This window comes from Manacus candei, unplaced genomic scaffold (genome assembly GCF_025592945.1).
Source record: "Manacus candei isolate 608988 ecotype Guabito, Panama unplaced genomic scaffold, ASM2559294v1 h1tg000027l, whole genome shotgun sequence".
NCBI lineage: Eukaryota > Metazoa > Chordata > Aves > Passeriformes > Pipridae > Manacus > Manacus candei.
This window is the reverse complement of record NW_026138075.1, coordinates 7,225,905-7,239,059: the sequence shown is the minus strand read 5'-3', so window position 1 is coordinate 7,239,059 and position 13,155 is coordinate 7,225,905. Positions and strand designations below refer to the sequence as shown.

Below are 13,155 nucleotides of genomic sequence, written 5' to 3'. Positions count from 1 at the left end.
GGTGGGTTTTCCTCCCTCTTCACACAAATAACATACTAAAAATCTAAGCATATGTCTACTCACTCTTCATACTTTGAAGTGGTTGAGATTAACTGTACTGTAAAAAATAAATGTTGGCGGGTAAGAGAATATTTTAAAAATACCAAGTGCAGCCTGATGCTGCATAGCTATTCAAATTTAATCCTAGGCCCTTATACTGGCCGCAAACAGAATAAGCTTTTCAATCTCTGTGGAGTCTTTCTGAATAAATCCTAGAAAAAAAGTGCTGTGGTAGGAGGCAAGGACTCATGTTTTAACTAGTAAAGGCATTAAAGAGGAACTGAATATGCTGGTAGTTGGGAAAAAATTTTATATCCTGTCATTTATTTCACCAGACACTGTTTTAAACTATTTCAAAACAGTTTTTTACGTTAGTTTTCATCCTATGGCCTGGGAAATCTGCAGTTAATTATTACTACCTATTGCTCTTGTTTCTCATTCCAGGGGTGAAATCAGCTTTGCCCATGTTGAATACAAACCTGTACATGCTGTTCACAGTATAGCAGCCCATACTGATGAAAATTATTCATTTATATATCCAGCTATGACACAGTTATGCTGGCTTAGAGAGGACTCTATTTTTGTAAAGGAATTTCCTGTAGGTCTATATGACTTGCTAATCCATGCACTAGCACTGCTTCTGCCTGTCTTCTGTGCCAGTCCTGCTGTCTCCACACACAACAGGTTTCACCCAGATTTGTAAGGGACAGAAATGTGAACAGTTATTGAGGGTAGGGGAACAAGTTTCAAGAATTACTAGCACTCATTGCTATCTGTCACAACCAGTAATTTGTTCTCTTAGGTATGTCAGTGCTCCTACCATTGCAGGGGTTGTCTCACCTATGACCTCATTTGCCTTCTGTTTCGCATCATCTTCCCTCCTCAGCATTATTTGAAGTATCCCTATCTTAGCTGGTCCTTTGAATTGGCAGCTGCCATTATGGACTGCATATGGACAGCTGTAATTTAAATGTCTGAGGTAACCCTGCACTTACATTCATATAGAACATGGGAAATCCTGAGTGGCAGTGTCGCTCAGTGTGTGAATAATCTCTGAAAGTCTGTTTGGTATTCACTGCTCTCAGGTAAAACAGTGTTACCTGACTGTAACAGCTCAATGCAGTATAATTCAGCACTGAGGCAGGAAAACAAATGACTGAATTAATCATATAGGGTTAAACTGACCCTGCAGAGCCAGAAACGATGTACAGCAAAGGGAAAGGGTGTAACCTGTCAAACAAGAATGGAACTGGTTCTAAACAGAAAGCAGAGCAGTTTTAAAACAAGTGCTTTTGATATAGTCCAAGGTCAGATAATATCCTCCTCCTGCTTCCCTCAGCACTCCCCTCAACCCCCTCCCACCTTGCTTTCTATCCTGCTGCTTTCTTTCTTCTGACTCTTTAGTTTTCACTTGCTTTCTACCTGCACTGCCTGAAAACTGGGTTTCTGCCCTGCTGGGCTGTAATTATCACTGGCAAGTAGCACAGTGTGCTGTAATCATTGTGCTTGCAGAGAAGGTCTTCTTTGGCTCAGTGATTTCCTACCACATTTTCCTAGGAAGAATGAGGACAGGTAGTTCATTTTCCTGAAAGTTCCTGTTAGGATCCTTTGGTAAAATCTGCAGTGAGATAGAGAGAGGATCTTTACAGCTTCTTGTTTGTTTGTTTGTTTGTTTGTTTGTTCATGGGTTAGTTTTGGATTTTTTTGGAGGGGGGCTAGGGAGGCACGTGTCCCTTGTGTTTTTCAGGGCAACTCTTATGCACTTTACTCAGGCAGTTTTTGTGGAAGCAAATGAAAGGTGGTCTATGACACAAATTCAACTGTTGGTTTCCAAGCACATCCTCTTGAAAGGAGCACTGCAGAGCTGGTGGCCCTTGCCCAGCTGCCTCTGGCTTTGAAAGTAGCTGCTGCTATACTTGGCAACTAGATCACTATGGGCCCACTCAAAGAAATCAAGACATTTAGCAAGAATCTGGATATCTGTCAACACTGTTTTTGCACCTGGTTGATTTTTGCAGCTCTATTGATGATTCAGAAGCATTTCTGTTGTCTAGTTTAGGTATGTCTTTATCTGAAGATGTAACTCTTCAAGTGCAGTGCAATAGAGTTTTGTATTTGTAGGGGATGTTATCATCAGCTTCTATTATATTTGTAAAGAAGAAAAGAAAATATGTTTCAAAAAAGAGCTTTCTCTTGGAAGTTACAGTTGTTCACTGAGATGACTCAGGTAATTACCTGAAAAAAGTCATTTCAAGCCAGTGAACACTGAGTAAAGAAAGAAGGAAATTGAAAAAAAGACCATCCCCCAAATACCCAAAGTGGTGCAGAGGAACAGAATAAACTGTTATTTTACAATAATTGAGTTTAACATCAACAATTGAAAATACCAGCTATACAGAGATAATATTCTAGCCCAAATTCCTAGGAGGAAAAAGAGTACTTGATTTTGGGGTTTTCCTCTTCTTTGGCTGTAAATTGATTTTTGGCTCAAAAGAAATAGCTGATTAGGGTAAATGGTAGTTATACTCTCTAAAACAATTGTATTATGCTCAGGAGAATAGAAAACATTTTCATAGCTACGGTGTGAAACACATCAGCATAGAGAAAATTTCTGTTTAAACTAATCTTCCTTTTTCACAGCAATGCAGAAGAATGTCTAGTGGTAGTATGACTAAAACTACAACTCTTACTCCTTGTTTTCTTTTGGCAAGGTAAGCAGGTCTTGAGCATATATGACTTTTTAACACAAACTTTGGAGAATTTATTATTTTATAATGAAATGTCCTGGATTCCATATATATATATGCTTTATTATGTTGGTTTTCTTTTTCTTTTTTTTTTCCACTCAAGTTGTACAAAGTCCAGGACTCAACAACAGGCTTAAAGGGTCTACAGTAGGTAGGTGAAAAGCTCTTAGGCACTGTGTCTTAGAATGGCTTATTCTTTTTCTTAGTAATGAGTTATTGAATGGGTTTCTAAGTGTTTAATTTACTGTTATTTTTGCATCTCAGTGGCAGACATTCATCCAGAAAGAGGTAGATGGGAATAGATGTTACTGACCCAGATATTTTCCTTTAGCACAGCAGTTTTTTTAATGCAGTAGCATCTGTAGCCCATTCTAATGGGGCTCCAGTCAATGTCCTGTTTTAACAGCTCCAGTGTGTTTTTTCTCAGTTCTCTGTAGAGGCTCACCTACCAGTGTACCTGTAAATGGCACTAGCAAGTTGTGAGATACACTAATGACTCTTTGAAATTAGATAAGCATATGGCAAACATGAAATTCTTATCTGTTAGTTGGGAGAAAAGAAAACACCAGAACAATAGGTCTTCAGCAAGACAGACAGGTTTTTTGATACCTCGAGATATTGAACATTTCTAAGTGTAAAGTCTTCATAAATACTTTAGGATGTGTCTGTATTTCCCCATGCCTCTGACTACAAAAATTAAAGGTTGCTGTATACATTTTAAATCTTGCATGCTTGCAAAAAGATATAATTTATCAACCCCTCAATGTCTGGTGTCAGGTAACAGATCTCCCTGCATCTCTGCTCAAGGAGAGATGGCTGCCACCCAGCCAGCTGCTGTGGAGGGATAGCTCAAAAGACCTTGATGGCTGCAGATATTTCTAGTGTAAAGTGCTCACAGATATTTATAGTGAAATATGGTTACAGATATTTATAGTGTAAAGTGGTCAACTCGTAGTCAGATTTTCTGCTGTGTTCATGCAGCTTTGTCTGCTTATCAACCTAGGCTCTAGCCAGAGTGGGATTTTGGGTTTGGTGCTGGGTTCTCACTGATAGCTTCATGCAGCAGGATTAACTTTGGTTAGTCCTACTTGCTGAGCATCTGCCTGGACAAAAGTTTGGTTACCTCGAACAGGAGAAGTGCTTCTGCCACAGAGAAAAAGCAGCTGTGGATAGTTACAGTTTATCTAATCCTTAAGGAGAGCCTGAATATATCTGTTTACTGTCCTAAAAGATTCCGGACATTCAGAAAAGGCAGAAGTCTACAGTACCAGCTGAGTCTTTGAGATACTAAACTCACAGCATTTTCAAATTAAGTTGACATGTGATTGACAGCCAACTGAACATGAGTCAGCAATGTGCCCAGGTGGCCAAGAAGGCCAATGGCATCCTGGTTTGTATCAGCAATAGTGCAGCCAGCAGGACCAGAGCAGTGACCATGCCCTGTACTTGGCACTGCTGAGGCCACATCTTGAGAGCTATGTTCAATTCTGTCTCTCTCACAACCAGAAAAACATTGAGGTGCTGGAGCTTGTCCAGAGAAGGGCAATGGAGGTGGTGAAGGATCTGGAGCACAAATCGGAAGAGGAGAGAGTGAGGGAGCTGGGATTGTTTACTCTGGAGAAAAGGAGGCTCAGGGGAGACCTCATCACTCTCTACAACTACCTGAAAGGATGTTGTGGAAAGGTGGTGATCGGTCTCTTCTCCCAGGTAATAGGTGACAGGACAAGAGGAAACAGTCTCAAGTTGCAGAAGATGGGGGATTGGATTGGATATTAGGTGATGTCTTAAGCCCCTAATGGTTTTTTTATTTTTCTAATATTGGTAAGCCTTATAAGTTTTATAAGTAGGTTTTAAAAGCAGCAACCCCCCTCTTTTATCCCTTGTCCCTTTCCCTTTCTCTAGCACCCTTGTTTACACATTCCCTCTTACCCCATTCTATGCTCCCTATATCAATCCTACCCCTGAATACAGCAGAAATGTTTAGTCTTTTGTCAAGGCAAGGCCTAGATTGTTGGCAGAACAGCATATCAGGGACTAAACCACAGAATACGATCAAGAATTAGGTAACTATGTACCCTCTGTGCTCTGATGAAGACGAAGATGGGATGAATAAAGAGTCCCAAAACCCCCAGATGTATTTCTCAGGGGGTGGAACCTGGGGTAGACCAGAGTAAAGGCCACAGGGTGGACACATCTGGGATTGGATGGATGGTATTATAAAATGTAACATCTCAGGCAGGGCCGGCGCGCGTCGTGTAACATCTTAGCCTTGGCAGAATAAACCCTTTCTTATCTCACCCCTAATTAACTGCTCTGGAGATTTTTTTCAGCACCAAAATTCCACGGTAACATAGGAAACAAATCTTCGCTGAAAGAGTTATCAAACTGTCAAGTGAATCTTGAACACCTGAAACAGCTGTCCAGGGAAGTGGTTGAGTCACCATCCCTGGAGGTATTTAAAAGATGAGTAGATGTGGCACTTAGGGACATGGTTTAGTGGTGGACTTGGCAATACTGGGTTAATAGTAGGACTTCATGATCTCAGAGGTCTTTTCCAAACTAAACAATTCTATGATTATATGATTCTGTGAATTATCATATTTTTCCTTGATTCTGTCTAAAATTCTAGTTAAATTTTGGACACAATCCCAAAATTATAGTAATTCTGGTATGAGTTTGAGTACTCTTTCGATTTCTGTGCTTTTTTTTTGCCATTGTTTATCTTCTTTATTTTATTACTTGAGTTATGCTAAGTATCTTAAAAATAATAATAAAGCAACAGCTGCTGTGGAAAGACAGGCTTTTTATCCTAATGTGACGAAGTTACTTAGTTCTATTTTATTTTTACTACAGCAACACTTAGTTCTGCTGAATTGGGTTTATTTTTCTGATGCATGCAGGGAAGAGGAATGAAAGAGAAATTGGAAGTTTAAGGTTATATGTGATCTAATATATGCAAAGTACTTACTTTAATTTTCCTGTGGTGATAAGCCATTCAGTACTTGCAATTTATATAATGCCTCTTTATTAAGCTGGGACTTCAGTGAGCTTGTGTTTGTTTGAGATGCTCTTTATTCCTCTTCTGAACTCCTGTTGTTCAGTGTGTTCAGACCCCATTGTGCAGACTGCCTCACCTTTGGCCTTAAAGAATAAGAAGGACATTTTGCCATGTGGTGGCACCTCCAAGTTTGTCATCTGTGGCATGGGAAGCACATCATGACCACGTACAGTAGAGAGTCTGACCTCATCAACTCCCATGTTGATTGTGTTTTGAGATGAGAAATATGCAGAAATGTGTATTTCTACTCACATTACCTGTGAGTAGACTGACTGCACTGCTGAGAAAGCTTCATTGCCAGTCACTGAGGAAATAAGAAAAATATTTGGAAAATTGTCATGACAATTTTCTTTACAAGAGAGTAATCAAACCCTGGAACAGGCTTCCTGGAGAGGTGCTTGATGCCCATGTTTGTCAGTGTTTAAGAACCATTTGGATAATGCCCTTAATACCATGCTTTAACTTTTGTTTAGGCAGTTGGACTAAATGATTGTTGCAGATGTCTTCCAACTATTCTGTTCCTATTCTATTCTATTCTATTCTAAAGTTGTGGTATGGGTATAGACATCAAGTAGTTTGCCAGAAACATCTGCAAATTTTGGAGGGAGAGAGAAAATTGTTCATTAAAGTGTCATTTACGATTTGTTTCAGCAATACTTTAAAGGGTCTAACTTGAAAACAGGATACTTTAGCTGGGGAGGTTGCCTAACTTATGCTTTCTTATATTGTTTTAGACATCATCTGAATTGATTGACTAATTGAGCTAAGACAGTTTCCTATTACTTTATCCAGTTTGCCTTTTTATCCTCTAAGATGCTATACTACTGTCACTGATGCCAAATCCTCTTAACTCCCTCTGAAAACCCTGAACCTCCAAGATCAAATGAAGCTAGAATAGGTGCTACAGGAGGGCTACACTGGATTTCCTGGGATATGCTCTGCAGCACTGTTTCAACTGTCAGATTGAAGCTTATCACCAAAGTGCTGCCTTAGCCTTGAGACTTCATAGGTCTCCTTCCCCTGTGATGGTAGACAGGTCTTTGTGCCCTGATGTTTGCTCTATACCAGATGCTGCTCCAGTGCAACATTGCTGTATGAATAGCAATCTAGGAACGTGGAAACAACATATGTTGCTGAATATGGGTATAAAATATGTTTACACAATTCCTAATTAAAGGTATGTATTTAAAAAAAAATAAAAGAATTGAGGCAGTCCATACTGACAGAAGAGAAAATATAATGTAACAAGATAACAGATATTCAGATCAAAATGATGACATCTTTTTGTGAGTAAAGGAAAGGCTCTAGTAAAAAGCTGCAGTCTCTGTTGCTTCACAAGAAGCACTATTGCCATGGCAACAAAAGGAGCAAGGGGATTTACATTTCTATATGTTTCAGTGCAGTCTTAACCAAGAGTGAATCTGGATAGAAAGAGCAGAAGCACTATATTCATTCTTATTCTTTATGAATTGTGTATCTTACTCACTGCCTCAAACCCTGTCATTTACAGTGAAATGTCACTGACCATACATGGCTAAAAGTGTTTCTGGACCTTCTAGAAGCATAATTCTTAGATTATTTATCTAACTTACTGCTATATGAAATCACAAGGTCAATCACTGAATATATTGCTAATTTCAATTGAGAATATTTATTCAATGCCATGTGCCATCCATCAGGTCCACAGCTTATAATATACCTAAATCCTCCTTGTAATCTATTGGGAACACGAAGTCTAATGTCTCTATTTAGTAGAAAAATATTGCTTCATCTCTAATTTCACCCTTTAAGTGTAAATAAATACCTTACTTTACCTGTATGATCATTAATACAATTTCTCTAGTAAATTTTATGTCATAAAAAATACTGATATGTTAATACTCATGTGTTAATGTTGATATGTTAGTCTAATAAGCTTCTCCTATATAAAGTAAGATCATCTTGTAGCCATCAGGACATTTTGACAATCAAGTGATGCTGCCCTGATTTATGTTCTTTTTTTAAAAATTACTCAGGTTTCAGTAACAATATTGTCTTTTAACATTTCAGATCACAGTTTTTCGCATGGGATCGGAAGGACATCAGGATATTGATTTAGCTATCCTGACAGCACTACTAAAAGGTAACAGTTTCACCCCACATTGAGTCAATCCAGTCTGTGTCTGTCCTGTGCTGAAACCTTCATTTATTGATGATACCTATTCTATCAAGATGGAAAATCTATACCATGAAACTGAAGTATACCTGTCACTCTAACGGCTTTATACAAACCCAGCTCTGTCTTTAGTGTTTAAATAGCTGATGTATTCCTTTCTGAATTTTTGTTCTCCACCCACAATCACAAATGTGTCACAAGAAACATCAGTGGTGACCCCCCACCAGTTACTTGAAAAGGTTAGTATTCACAAGAAGACAGCCTAAGAACTTCTCAGACTTAGATTACCTTGATGGCTAAAACGTCCATTTAGATAAAACCAGCTCTATTGTCAAAGTAGAAAGTTATTTGTAGTTATCCTAGGAAAGTCTGAAAATGGTGTGGGATTCCTTCCAGCGTCACTGGTAGAGTTAAGAATTCAGCTATTGAGGTAGTAGGGGGTTTTTATCTTAAACTTGACAGGTTGTTAAATCTTTCTAAGCCATTAAATTTTACACTTACACTCTTATTAGAGTTCTCACAATAAATCTGCTGTTGCTACAGTTCCTTAAAGACTTGCAGACCCACCATTTAGCTTAGCTTCCTTCAAAATCTTGTATTATCGGCCAATTTAGTATCTGCTTACAAATACAGAAACAGGTGAGATTTTAAAGGCTCTAGAGCACATGTAATTTTCCCAGTCAAGGGTACTCACCTAAACAATGACTGGTAGGTTCTAGCCTTCCATTTGAATGGTATTCCCCCAAAAGAGATTTTCACAAACTGCATGCATCAATCACCATGGTCGTCTCGTTGCTGTCTTGACTAGTTTGTGCTATGTAGTACTGGCCATACTGATTTTAAAAACAGAGAATAAGACATACCAAACAAAATTAAGGACCAATCTTAGAAACATGAGGGAATGGAATTACAAAGGTAATTAGGAAAACTTACACTTCTTGAGACTCTTCAACAGTTAGTTGTCAGTATGCTCTTGATCACCCCCTCACCTGAATAAGAGTGTACAGGTGGGTCAGACCTGAATCTGAGTCGCAACAGAAAATGTAATAGATTCACTGAGTATTCAGAAGGTAATCACCATTATTCTTGCTTGTTCCAGGGCTCAGTTTTCCTCTCAGTTTCTTCCTGCTCAGGTTCACAAAAGCTATATGAAGAGAGAAGGCCTGAGTAACTTTCACCTAACCATACAAAATAGTATTTTGCCTTCTGTGCAATTTTAATCCCATTTAAAAAATTTTACCTCAAACATTTAAAACAAAGGTCTGAACAGGAAAAGTAAAGAAGCCCTGGTGACTTCAAAAATATGATTGAAAGCTGATAGCTATCAACCAAGGAAAAGAGCTGTCCTTACTTTGCTACAGTAGCTTTTGTTTTTTAGGCTTCTCTAGTATTGTTTACTCCACTTCTTTTGATCATTCCAATCAAGATATCAGTTGTTTGTCCTACAGCCAACATGACTATTTTGCTGCTGCTACCCAGAGGTAAGGAATTTTAGCCATCTGCATTCACAGAGAAAAAATATAAATCAAAGTGAAGAAAGGAAAGATAAATTAATTCAAAGCAAGAACAAGAATTGCATCCATCACCAAATTCCTCTTTTTTTATCCTTAGGAAATAATTTAATTACAGATTTCATTTTTATCTTAAATAAAACTGAATCCTTCATTTCCTTTCACTGGAAAGCTATTCTCTCTACATTTGTTCTTAAGACAATGTCTGAAAGTACTGCTCTTGTTCTACTAGTAAGACACAAAATGTCTTAAAGTTGTGATTCCACTTTTTCTAGGTTTATTTTCAAGATCTAAATCCCAGCATAGGTTCCTGGAGTCTTCTGAAAACTGACTCTTGGAAGCTGAAGAAAATAAATTGTAGACCTGCAAGGGATTGTTTTCTATTTGGAATGTTCTTTTGCAGTATTTACATGAGCAACTGTTCTATAGTTGCTGTTTCAGTATATGACTAGTCCTCTCTGATCTGGAATACCCATTTTGCAAGTGCCTAATTGGTGCTTTTGTCCCCCTAGTAAAATAAAATTACCTTTCTTCTTCATATTAATAGTGCAAGACATAATAGGGAACTTCTCTTAACTCAGGAGGTACCTGGATCTGTGTAAGTAATTTTGACATCTCCTTTCGTTAGATTGGCATCTCTGATTAGCCTGAGGCTTCTGATCACAAGGCATAAAAGTCCAGATAACCTTATTTAATCAGTATGTGCAAAGATGAGATCTCTTGTCTCAGGCAGGTCAACTGTCCTTATTCACACAGTTATTCACATCTCTGTACAAAGGTTCTGTCCCACTTTGAAAGAAATACTGACCTTCTGTAAGTACTCCATTAGGCTGATGGGTGGTTGGGTTTTTGATCAAATCAGGAAGTCTAAGGTAGCAATGCTGAACTACTTGTCTATTGATTTGTAATAAGTAATTTATTTGTAATAAGTAAAATGTTTTTTTCATGCCATTGGAATTTTCATACCACTGGATTCCATGGCATTGGAAACTTACTTACCACGTTTACATGTCTCTATAATTAAAAAAAAATAATAATTGTAATAAGTAAAATAAATAAGTAAGCTGATTTGGGTATTGGGTCTGAGTTATCTTAAAATTCTTAAATTTAGATGTAAGAATTAATCTCTTTCTACTCTCCAGCAGTGTGTGAAAAAAGGGGGAAGAGCCAAGTATGAAACCACTGAGTGATTATTTGTAACTTCTTCTCAGTCTCACTGATGAGGAATTTGCACTTCTTGATAGTGCAAGAGGAGCATACCAGCTAATTACCCATCTGACCCTGGTGTGAGTGATTTGGTCAGGGAGGAGGGGGCAAGGACTGAGAAACACAAAGTATCATTACTACGCGCTGTGTAAAATTTGTGATTAACTAGTCTCTTTTAAACCCACACCAGACACACTACCAATTCAGGAACTGTCTTGGACAGGATATTCGGCAAGCCCTAAACCCTGCATCACATGTTGTTTCTTTGTTTGTTTTCATGAGTAACTTGTTTAATCTTGTCAGCAAATCTATCCTTATTGGGAATGATCTCCAATAAACTACAGAACGGCATCCAAAGTGGTTATCAATTTACATTGCATGGATGTCACAACAGCATATGGTTTGTGAATTCCTCTTTTTTTTTTTTTTTAATTTTGAGAGAAATGCAAACGTGGGAAGTAAGTTTCCAATGGCATGAATTTGTAGCAAGCAGATTTATTGATACAGTTTAACTGTTTGTGCTCTCTTAACTTGAACAGTTGGAACTCAAATCGTAATGCATTTTGTCCTTTTGCAGCTGCTAGCTAAGCAGAAGGCATTAAGACAGGGAAGTTAAAGACAGCATATGGAGATGTTCTAAAAAAATACTTGTTTTGAAGTGGCATGAAAGATCCCTGTTGCAGCGTCTGGAGCAGACTAGCACCAGCTATGTTTCAGATGGTGCTCCAGCAACCTTCCCAGTGCAATTGTTAGCACTGGGTAAGAGGTGCTGTGTGGTATATGCATAGTAACATTGTTGCAGTGTAACCCTCTGAGATAGCCTGTGTCAGGCTAATGCAAATCTGATGTCTCTGCATACTTTTCCAGCCTGTGAATAAGTCAAGATTCATGCCCCTTGAATAGGCATCGTGTAGTATCAGATGGTCCAGGAAGAAAGTGCAATAGTCTGTCAACCATGAAATCACAGACACAAACGGGTTTCAGAGCTAGGTCAGATATCTGGTTACTGCTCTTACAGCTGTTTGTGCTATCATCTTTGTTATTGTCAACTGATTTGCTAAATGCCAGGGAGATTTTTGTAGAAAATGCAGTGGAGACCCAGCCTTTTCACCAAACAACTGCTGAAACAGAAGACAGCTAGGACCTGCTGAGACACAGAGCAGAAAGGTCGTTAGGATTGCTATTTTCCCTAATCTAATTCTTTTCTTTAGATGTTGATTCGAAGAGGACACTGACATGCTTAGATGCATTGTGGAAATGAGTGTCCAACAACCACTTCTGTCTGGGTAGATCAGTTTTGTGTCATTTCAACTTTCTGGTTTCCTGAGCACTAAGGTCATAGGCTATTCCCAGAGAATCATTTAGAGATTTACATTGGTCACAGTAAGCTTTAGCCAGTGTATAAAAGCCTGTAGTAGTAAGTATATAAAACCTTTTCAGTAACCTGGTATCCTGCAAGGGCACAAGACTCATTGTCTGAAGTGTACCTTGGATAACCTAGGATAGAGAGGCAAGTTTATGGTCCCAGGCTTTGTCATCAAGGAGTCCAAAATATTGTGAATAGACCATGTGACTTTTTATCAGAAGAATCTGTGCAAGATAACCAAGCACTCCTGGGTAGCGGCCTAAGAACATAAAGTTACCATCTCCATGAACTAACAGCTGTCCCAGGAGTCCATCTATATCCAACAATGTCTATACCAAAAACTGCCGAATCAGTGCATTGCATCCCAAATGTAACTATTCTTCTAGGAGCAGATGAAGTGAGGAAGAGTCACACTGTAGACATTAGTCATAGTCTTAAAACGTTCTTTTGAGAAACATATCTTACCATCAGCCAGATACCAGGATAGAGAGTAAATATTACAGAGACATTAGTCATTTTGCCTAAAACACTATTGGATGCAGTAAGTATGCTACAAGAATTAAAATAATACAATGCAATAGATTATTAACTCCACCTTATTTTTTTATTTCCCAAATATCCTTTGGCTTTGATTTGGGTACATTACAGTGATGCTCATGAGTGAGATGCATCCTTGGAGAGATCACTTTTTGGATTCTTCTTACTGACTCAAATTCGTGTACTGTGGCACTGAATGCAATCAAGAAAATGACTGAAAGGAGACAGTGTCTTAAGAAAGCCCATCTCACTTTTTTTTCTGGGGAGTTTTTCTTATATCAATGGAATTATTCATATTTCTTAATACTAGGCAGAATTCCACCTAAAATAACCTGAATACTTTCTTCTTTGTGTGAGACAAAGGTCATCAGTTCCATCTTAGAATAAAATTGATTAAAAGGCCTCCACAGCCCATATGCTGCTCTGCACAAAATTTTATAGCATTTATTTTCCTTCTCCTCTTAAGTAACATCAGTGTAATCCACATTCACCTGAAAACCCCATAGGGAAGACAGGAAAGAGGAGAAGGATGCAAG

General features: G+C 38.4%; 1 protein-coding gene across 4 annotated transcripts in view; it reads left to right on the top strand.

Annotated features, from left to right (window-relative positions):
• TRPM3 (transient receptor potential cation channel subfamily M member 3) overlaps window positions 1-13,155 on the top strand; it is a 406,696-nt gene that overhangs the window by 331,124 nt on the left and 62,417 nt on the right. For all 4 annotated transcript variants that reach the window (XM_051789305.1, XM_051789304.1, XM_051789307.1 and 1 more), the window contains exon 9: window positions 7,894-7,966. In XM_051789305.1, the coding sequence (XP_051645265.1) occupies window positions 7,894-7,966 (73 nt within the window). The remainder of the gene's footprint in view (window positions 1-7,893; window positions 7,967-13,155) is intronic.